The 9,314-nt window shown below is 37.6% G+C and overlaps 1 protein-coding gene across 1 annotated transcript; it reads left to right on the forward strand.

The window, feature by feature from the left end:
- Window positions 1-5,436: 5,436 nt before the first annotated feature.
- LOC131537653 (QRFP-like peptide receptor) lies at window positions 5,437-9,314 on the forward strand. Its single transcript, XM_058771234.1, has 2 exons — window positions 5,437-5,835; window positions 6,605-9,314. Exon 2 carries the CDS (start codon window positions 6,779-6,781, stop codon window positions 8,066-8,068), a length of 1,290 nt encoding a protein of 429 aa, XP_058627217.1. The 5' UTR covers window positions 5,437-5,835; window positions 6,605-6,778; the 3' UTR covers window positions 8,069-9,314.

Here is a 9,314-nt window from a genome sequence, read left to right on the forward strand (position 1 = left end):
TTAAAGCAGTTTGCGGTCTGGCATAGGTTCTTTAATTTTAATAATTAAATGTTTGATTTAAAATGCATATCTGCTTCTGCTCTAAGATGGTAGCGTGACTCTCAACTCTACTGCATAGCTCATCACTCTCTCTCTCTCTCTCTCTCTCTGCAAGCTAAACTAATGATGCTTTAATTATTTTCCATGCGGCTGCACTTAAAGTAATGGGGGCATTAAAACAGGCTCAGTTTCGATCTAAAGAACACTCCATCACTACCTGTGAAACTCCAGAAATTAGCTTGCTTTCCTTTCCAATGTTATTCAGAGGCTTTTTAACAACCAATGATTTTTGGTAAGGCTCTAAATCTGCACTTTTCTAGTTCACAGATACTGGTTGCTGCTTGCAATATATGTTCGTATACGCTGCATGAAATCTCACACATATCTCTGCAAGCAGTAACCGGAGTCTGACGCCTAGCAGTGATGAGCACAGGAAGCATGACGAGTTTTGCATTTTCCCTCGGTTAACCAAACAGTCCTCGCCCTGTGGCACCAAGCTCTATGAAAGTGGCTCATAATACAGATAACAGAGCATGCGGCACAGCATAGAAGCACATGAAAGTCTCAGATAAAACAGGTGCTGGCCAATGGAGCTGAACTGATAATGCGGATGCTCAAAGAAACGTCATCCTCTAATGTACTTCCAGTCATCACTGAGTTCAGTTTTCTATTCTGCCTAAATTCTGCCAGCTAGCAAAGTATTTTCATACGTTTATTCGATATCTGAAATGCTTTCATTAGAACAACATTACAGAAGCAAATACTAAGAGCACATTGTTCTAATGAAGGAGGGTTATATATTTCAGATAGTCTTTAAAACAGCATTTTTTATTGATTTTATTTATTATTTGTGCTTCATATATTTTGCATTTTCAAACTGGGATTTTGCTGACTTCATTAGGTAATTAATTTTTATGCCCAGCACTGCAAAGAAAATTATGGGATTTCATTCAGCAGTGACGGATGGGATCAGTTACTGACAATCCTTGCAAGCTATCTGCATGAAAAACTACTGCTTGCTTGATTATTAATGTAACAGATAGCTTCAGGCTACAGAATATTGCTTTAACGTCTTCATTTCTTTCTTAAACAATGATAGCCATGCAGTAAAACAAAGGTGTATTAATTCATGATGAAGTTGGAGATGAGATTCCTGAAGGAAGCCTTTGGTAATTGGACAATTATAGCTCCTAAGCACCCTGGGTCGCCTGAACCCAGATCAATGCTAGGCTTATATATCTGCTGATATTTGGTCATCTGGACATTATCAGCATTGGCTTCCACTTGTGTCAGTTCCAGAATCTACCAACAGCCAAGTCAATGTTTGTGTATATATATATATATGTATATATATATATATAGAGTCATTTGTATTTGTGTATGTATAAATTAAATGCTGGCATTAATTATATTAGCCTCTAGTTATCAGTATCGTCTCTAAAAGTACTCTCTTCTATTCAGTGAAAGTGATGATGCTTGTTATTTTTTTAATGTTTTGAATCAGTTTGAGGCATCCTGTCCTGATGGTCTATGTCCAGGATGGAGTGTCATCCTGAAAGGAGAGACCCCAGCAGAAGCCAGCAAGTAAGTCTTCAATCCCTCTCCAGCTGACAGGGAACATTCTCAGAACTTCAAGTAACGTTTTGGCAAGCTTCTCTCAAAGTTGAACAAACACCTTTCCAGCAATGTTAATAGAATATTTGTTCAAAGCTATCTGGTTTTTAATAACATTCTGAAAAGTTAGCAAAAAAAAAAAAAACATTTGTACATCATTTATAGAAAGTTTTTTTTTTTTTTTGGAAATATTTTAGTTAAATGTTTGTCTAGACATTACTACTTAATAGTTTTGGGTGGTTTGGAGCCTAGGTCTTCAACTCTGCAGCTGGAAACCCACTGTCCTCCAAAGTTTATTTCCAACTTGCTTCATCACACTTGTCTTTGATTTTCCAACAATAGTGAAGACCTTAATTAGCTGGTTCAGGTGTGTTTGATTAGGGTTGGAGCTAAACTCTGCAGGACAGTGGGTCTCCAAATGCTGAGTTGAAGACCACTTGTTTAGATAACATTCAGCAACTTTCCCAAAATGTCTGCAAATTAATAAAATTGAACACAATTGAACCATTCAATGTTGTCCTTACCATTCACATAACCTAAATTACTAATTTTTTAATTATTTATAGATAATGTTTTCAGAACGTTATTAACTTTTTTTCAGAACTCGGAATGTTAGGAAACATTCTAAGAACATATATTTGTTATTTGGACTTTAAGTGTTATGCTAATGCAATGCAATAGATGCAGAAACATCTCGAATCTCTGAGTATGAATAACTCATTCATCAGGTTGTCTATAAAGTATAACTGCATATCACCCTGCAGCCCAAGACCGGTTGCCCATGGAAGCTAAGCAGGGCTGAGCCTGGTCAGTATCTGGATGGGAGACCTCCTGGGAAAACTAGGTTGCTGTTGGAAGAGGTGTTAGTGAGACCAGCAGGGGGTGCTCATTTCTCCTGAGATCCATTCAGATGCGGTTCAATTATTATTCCATAGAAACAGATACAAGCTAAAATATAATCTGAGTCAAACATGATTTTCTCCCATCATTTCTCGTTTAGCATTCACTTGTAGGAGAGTGATGGAGAAACGCTCAAACGCAAGTGCCTCATCTTAGCGCAATGATAGCCCTTCAATGCAGCGCTCTCAGGTTCAGTATAGGCCAAAATGATTTGTTCATTATAGCATATGTGTCTTTCTCTGTCCTCAAGGTTTGAGATCAATTTCCTGTGTGACCGCGATGACAGAATAGCCTTCCATTTCAACCCACGCTTCAGTGAGTCGGATATCATCTGCAACTCCTACATGGCCAACCACTGGGGGCAGGAGGAGAGGTGCAGTAGCTTTCCCCTCGGGATAGAAGAGCCTTTCCAGGTGATAAAGCATAACGAGCACATTTTATTGACAAAGTATCATGAGCAGCAGGAATTATGTTTGATTATGGGTGAGGATGATTTAGTCAGCATCGACTCCTTGTCTCCCAACAGATTGAAATTTACTCTGACAATGATAACTTCCATGTTTACATTGATGAAACCAAGGTGATGCAGTATAAACACCGTGTGGAAGACCTGAAGACCGTCACAAAAGTACAAGTGGTGAATGACGTCAATATCTCCTCTTTAGAGATCACTAAAAAACATTTTTACTAAGTGGTGGGCATAATCCAAACAGATGATTCATTTGGAGTCAGCCTTGTGTTTGTTTACGGTGGGTTACTGTTTTTTGCATTTCTGTTTAAACAACTGTCAATACTCATAATTATCCTCTTGGGTTAATTATCCTCTGTAAAGGTGTGATTATTGGCATTGACATGCCTTACCTGAACTCCATATTCATATGAATTTGTGAATAAATGGAAGGTTTGAAAAGATTCCTCAAGGACTCATCTGGGTGACTCAGAATGTGTTTTTCCACAAAATCAATGTCAAAAAATAGATTCGCAGATCCATCTGGGTCTGCTTATGATGAAACATCCTAAGAAATCAAGACTAAAATATGCTCACAGAAATGAATATACTTTATTAACACATAAGATATGAATATACATTTCATTGAAAAACAACAGAACATCAATGGTCTTGTTCTACTGTGACATCATGTATTCGCAAAGAACCCAAAATATGTTTTACTTTGTCTTTGCACATAAGCATTTTACTGTAGCATGAAAGTTTAAAATGATACAAAGCACACATGATAATTAGTGAAACTGACATAAAACTCTTAATACTTAAACCAATAAAGTTTGCCAATATAAAACATACTTATAATGAATACAAATAACTATATTCTAAACTTTCTCTCTATATAAGTAAGTAAATAAATATATCATTTTTTATACATACTTTATACATTACTGTTCAAAATATAGGGATGGTACTTTTTTTTTTTTTTTTTCGTCAGAAAGGTTTTTGAAAGAAGTCACTAATGCTCACCAGAGCTGCATTTATTTGATCAAAAATACAGAAAAGACAGTAAAATTGTGAAATATTATTCAAATTTAAAATAACTTTTTATTTGAATGTATTGAAAAAATTTTCAGCATCATTACTCCAGTCTTCGTGTGTCACCATTCATCAGAAATGATTAATATATGCTGATTTGCTGTTCACTAAATATTTCTTATTATTATTAACATTGAAATATGTGTTGATTTTAACTGATGAATAAAAAGTTAAAATAGAAATCTTTTGTAACATTATAAATGTGTTTACTTCCAGTTTTGATTAGTTGAATGCATCCTTGCTAAATAAAAGAAAAGGGAAACAAATCTTATTGACCCCAAACTTTTAAGCAGTTGTATACAGTGATAAGTGGTCACAAATCTTTCTGTAATCAATGATAATGCAGTGTGTTCTCATTTTTTGGTAGACTCCACATGACGTCAAAGACTGGTGAGAGTGCTGATGTGTAGCCTAACAGCAACAGGCAGGCTAAATATAGCTCAGACAAAGTACATTACATCATAAGGGCATCACATCATATAATATTACAGCCTAAAAAGCCATTAAAAGCTGATAATAGACTAATTTCAGGTTCCCATTGTGACAACTTACCCCACACAATGTGAGAAAGTAAATGTCTATGTAAAGTAAACTTTCTTCGATAGCATTTATGCAGTTACAACTTCAAGCTGTGCCTATAATGAACTTTAAAAAATAAACCTTACCAGCGCAATATGAAGTAAAAATCAGTGTCTCTGAGGCTGTGACTGCATTTGCTTGATGGTGCAGCATTCTGTGGCTTATAATAGCAGAGTGTTGTCACAGTTTGTTTTATGTCTTCAAAGCAGGGTTTGCTTGTGTGGACATTTTTGTTTTTCCACTCATACTCATTAAGTTTGAACCGGTGGATCACACACATGCTGATCAATACCATCACTCTGGACTACGCTATTGACTCGAGCTCCATTGATCAAACTGTTTGGTGTGCTTGTTTGTTTTGTTTTTAGGCATTGTGTGTGTGTGTGTATGTGTACACTTTTTGTTCTAAGATGAACATATTATTATTAGTGCTGTCAAACGATTAATCGCGACTAATCGCATCCAAAATAAAAGTTTTCTTTACATAATATATATATATTTCAATATTTACATGTATATACATTTATATATTTATATTCTTATATTTTATATTATATATAAATATATAAACATAACAATTTTCATATATATACATGCATGTGTTTGTATTTATATATACATAATAAATATACACAGTACACACACATATTATGTAAACACAAACTTTTATTTTGGATGTGATTAATCTTTGACAGCACTAATTATTATTATTATTTAATGCAGCTGGTCATGTGGTCTCACGGAGGCACCCATGATGTGGCGACCCGCTCCATGTAGAAAAAACAACAACAACATCGATTTTTCTTTAACAAAAATTTATTTGTAGAGTCTTCATCTCATGCGAATATGCAAAAACCTATTAAAAGTTCTGTTCCTTTGGTTATGTGTACAACTTTTTAAATTAGCAAAACATGGTGAGTGCCGCTTTAATTAGAAAGCCGCTACACCTCGGTGTGTGCGGAGCGATGAGGTGAATGAGAAAACTGCTCCCATCACACCAGAGACACACAGCAGCTCCGCCAGCAGAGAGTCGTGTGCGCCGCATCCACAGACGCTCATTTCTTCCCATCAGCTGGAGATGAAGGAGAAGCGCATTGAACCCAGTCCTTCCTCTGACTGCTCACGACGCGCTCGCACCTGCTACTGCACACATATCGCCGGTGTGTATTAATATTTCTCAAATTCATTCATTTTGATGCCGTTTAGGCTGTATTGTGCATTCAATAATTACCCTAATGCATGACATAAGTAAATAAAGAGAAAGCGACTTAACTTACGAAGACAGAGGAAAATTTGCTTAAAAACTGCTGGATTTTCGACACAGTGTGTTTTACACGCAATTTCTTCTGTTTAAGCAGCTAGATTTAGAGATTTATTGTGGTTCCAGATCATTCGTTCCTGAGAGTTTGCGTATAGGCACAGTTTAATCTTGCTTGATTTTGAAGAAAAATAAGCATGCAATATTAAAAGACAGAGATATATGTCATATTTATTATTAATCAATTCTAGCCTGTCCTGAGAGTTCATTTGAATTATTTCTGAAGTCCAATAACACAAATGCCTGTTTTCTCTTAGTGGTTTTGTTTGTTGGTTACAAACACATAGCTCAAAATTGTCTGAAATGAGAGTTATTTTGCAAAATGGTGCCCTTAAGAACCTTCACACAATATCACACACAATTTATCCTGCTAAGCAGCTGACTTAGGCTATTTTGGTTTGCATAATTCACAATGTAATCTAGGATGACAAATAAGTTGATTGTAGAGAAAAATGAAAATGTAATATAATGTAAAAGACAAAGTTATTTGTGATATTTATCATTAATCAGGCACTGTATTTTAAGGCTTACAGTTTAGTCAGTGCAATTGCTTGTATTTCTTGTTATCTTGTAATTTAATTTCCCTCCTAATGTGTGTCGTGTTTCCGTAGAGGGCAGTTGGCTAAATGATGGATTTCATTACCTTACTCGTTTTGGCTGAAGATGAAGATGTCTTGAGCTTTAGTAATCGACTCTAGGATGTCTGAAGCAGCCTTTGGATTCTAACTACCGCATATCAAAACATCACAAATATCCCCCGAACAATTACGAGAAACAAAAGGAATATGAATTTCACCGCAGGCTTGCTGAAAAAAGAGCTTCTGCTCTCAAACACCTTGCTGTCATTGAACGCCTCTTTCCACGGTGCCGAGGACTTCGGGAATGATGTTTTCCTCCACCAGAGTGGAGAGCTGGAGCGACTGCTGCTGCTGACAATCAAAGAGCCCACCACTATCGCTCTCACCGTGATGTATTCATTATCATTTGTGGTGGGCTTCATTGGAAATCTCATGGCCATTCGAATGCTCACCTGCCAGAAGAATAAGAGGATGCAGAGCATCAGTGCCACCCGGAGTTTACTCATCAACTTGGCAGTGTGTGATCTGATGGTGGTTTGCATCTGCATGCCCATCACGCTCGGCCACACCATTTACACCGCATGGGTGTATGGAGACCTCCTGTGTCGGGCCGTCCCCTTCATCCAGGCCGTCTCTGTGTCGGCAAGTGTCCTCAGCCTGACCGTCATCAGCATCAACCGATACTACAGCGTTCACAGCCCGCTCAATTCCCTCTCGTACTTCACCCAGAAGAAGATCTGCATCACCATCGTTTGCGTTTGGATCCTGTCCTCGGCCATTTGCGCACCTTTACTCTTCATGATCAAGCTGGACGAGATCCACTTAATCGACATTGCCGTGCCAATCTGCAGAGAGCTTTGGCCGCAGGCGAGACTCAAGCAGGTCTACAACGTGCTCCTCTTCGTGGCACTCTACTGCATCCCCGTGACCTTCAACCTCATCATCAGCTTTTTGACAGGAAGGAAGCTCTGGAAGGCTTCTCATAATTTCGACGATTTCGATCCACACAGCCAGGCCATGCATGCTTCACATCTGAAGATGCGCAAGAACATCGCCAAGGTGGTGGTCACTTTGGTCCTCTTATTCGCCATCTCCTGGCTCCCGCTTTACGTTGCAGACATCCTGATTGACCGCGAGATTCATCCACCTCATTGGGTTCTGCAGAGTCGTCCTTTCGCGCAGTGGCTGGGCCTCACTAACTCCAGCCTCAATCCCATCTGCTATTGTTTCTTGGGCGATTTGTACCGCTCTGCCAGAGCAGTCAGGTCCAGGTACCATCAGAGAATGCTTTCCGTCCTTCGATCTTCCAGTTCTTTTAAACTGTCCAGTTTAATTTCTCTCGAAAAGCAAAAATCTGGCCGACGACAGGGTGCCGTGAGCCAGGTGTCGGTGGACACTCTTTCTGATTGGTGTTCCAACAACAGCCAAATGGTGTCTCTCCAAAGCCTCTCAGAGAAGATGGTGTCTACAAGCAATCCTGAGTTATCGAACTTGTAGTCAGGGTGCATAGTACCTAAAAGGATGCAGGGCACTCACCCAAACACAGCGTTTGTGTTCTACAGAAGAAAGAGAGTCATAGAGGTTTTATGAAACGATCTCTTTTTTATAATGATCTCTGATAATTTGCTTTGTAGTATTGTCAAAATGCATGTGATTCTGATGATTTGATGCAACATCAGCATAGTTTGTGTTCATAACTAACTTTCCACAGTTAAATTGTATCGTCGGATATATTGTACATGAATAAAAGTTGCTTGATGCAAAGTGGGACTTCCTGTAAATAAAGGACAGTTTTGTATAGACATCACTGACACAGATTGTGCATAAATGCTCAATTAAGGCCTGTTCACATCAAGACCAATGTTTGCATGCGAAAATTCAGTGCGATAAATATTTGAATTTGAATGAACAGCTGTTCATACCAAAATGAACATTTGTATGCCGTTGATGCGATGGAATTTTTTATTGGGAGATGTTATAATCTCTTTTCAGTTGGACAGCGAAGAAAACCGGTCAACCAATGAGATTCACACTTTTGGTCACATGCCCAAAGCCACGGCTGTTATATGAAATTACTACTTTTGTCTCTGTACTCTTGTATTTGGTGTTGTTTGAAAAACACCATAGTGAATACAAAAGTCTGAACAGTTTGAAAATGTGTACTTTTGACTTCGATTCTTCTTTGTTTGTCGGAAATGGAAAGTTGAGCAGCGCTGCTTTGTGTACTGAAGAAGCCAAGGTTCATCTACTGAATTTGCCTGGCTGCTGTATTTTTTATTATTTTTTTTTACTCATTGGTCTGAATAGACAAATCGCATGTAAAAATAGGACCAAATTTTCTTATAGAACAGTTGTGTTGTTGTGGACTGTGAGTTGTTTCAGGCTGCCACCAGAAAGCAAGAGTAGTTTATTTTAAATCTGGGGTTTTCAAACTGGGGGCCCCACAAAGGCTCCACAGAAAAAAGATTTTACAAAATATGTAATTTAATTCTAATAATTTAATTTTATAATATTAATTAAACATTTTTAAGACAATGATCTTAAACACATTTACTGAATTGCAAATTTTCTTACTTTCATTCTGCTTTCTAATTTTATTTTTCTATTGACAGCCAAGTTTAAGTGAAAACAAATTTGCAAGTTTTGTAAAAATATGTATTTATTTCTAAGTAGCCATCTCTCTTTCCTTATGATTTGCATATACTAGTTTATATTTGTATCTTTTTAAAGAGGTTTTTGCCAC

This window comes from Onychostoma macrolepis, chromosome 03 (genome assembly GCF_012432095.1).
Source record: "Onychostoma macrolepis isolate SWU-2019 chromosome 03, ASM1243209v1, whole genome shotgun sequence".
NCBI classification, from domain to species: Eukaryota; Metazoa; Chordata; class Actinopteri; order Cypriniformes; family Cyprinidae; genus Onychostoma; species Onychostoma macrolepis.

What these genes read in the sequence shown, in the direction of transcription:
- LOC131537653 (XM_058771234.1), top strand. Translation starts at nt 6,779, where the DNA reads ATGAATTTCACCGCAGGCTTGCTGAAAAAAGAGCTTCTGCTCTCAAAC.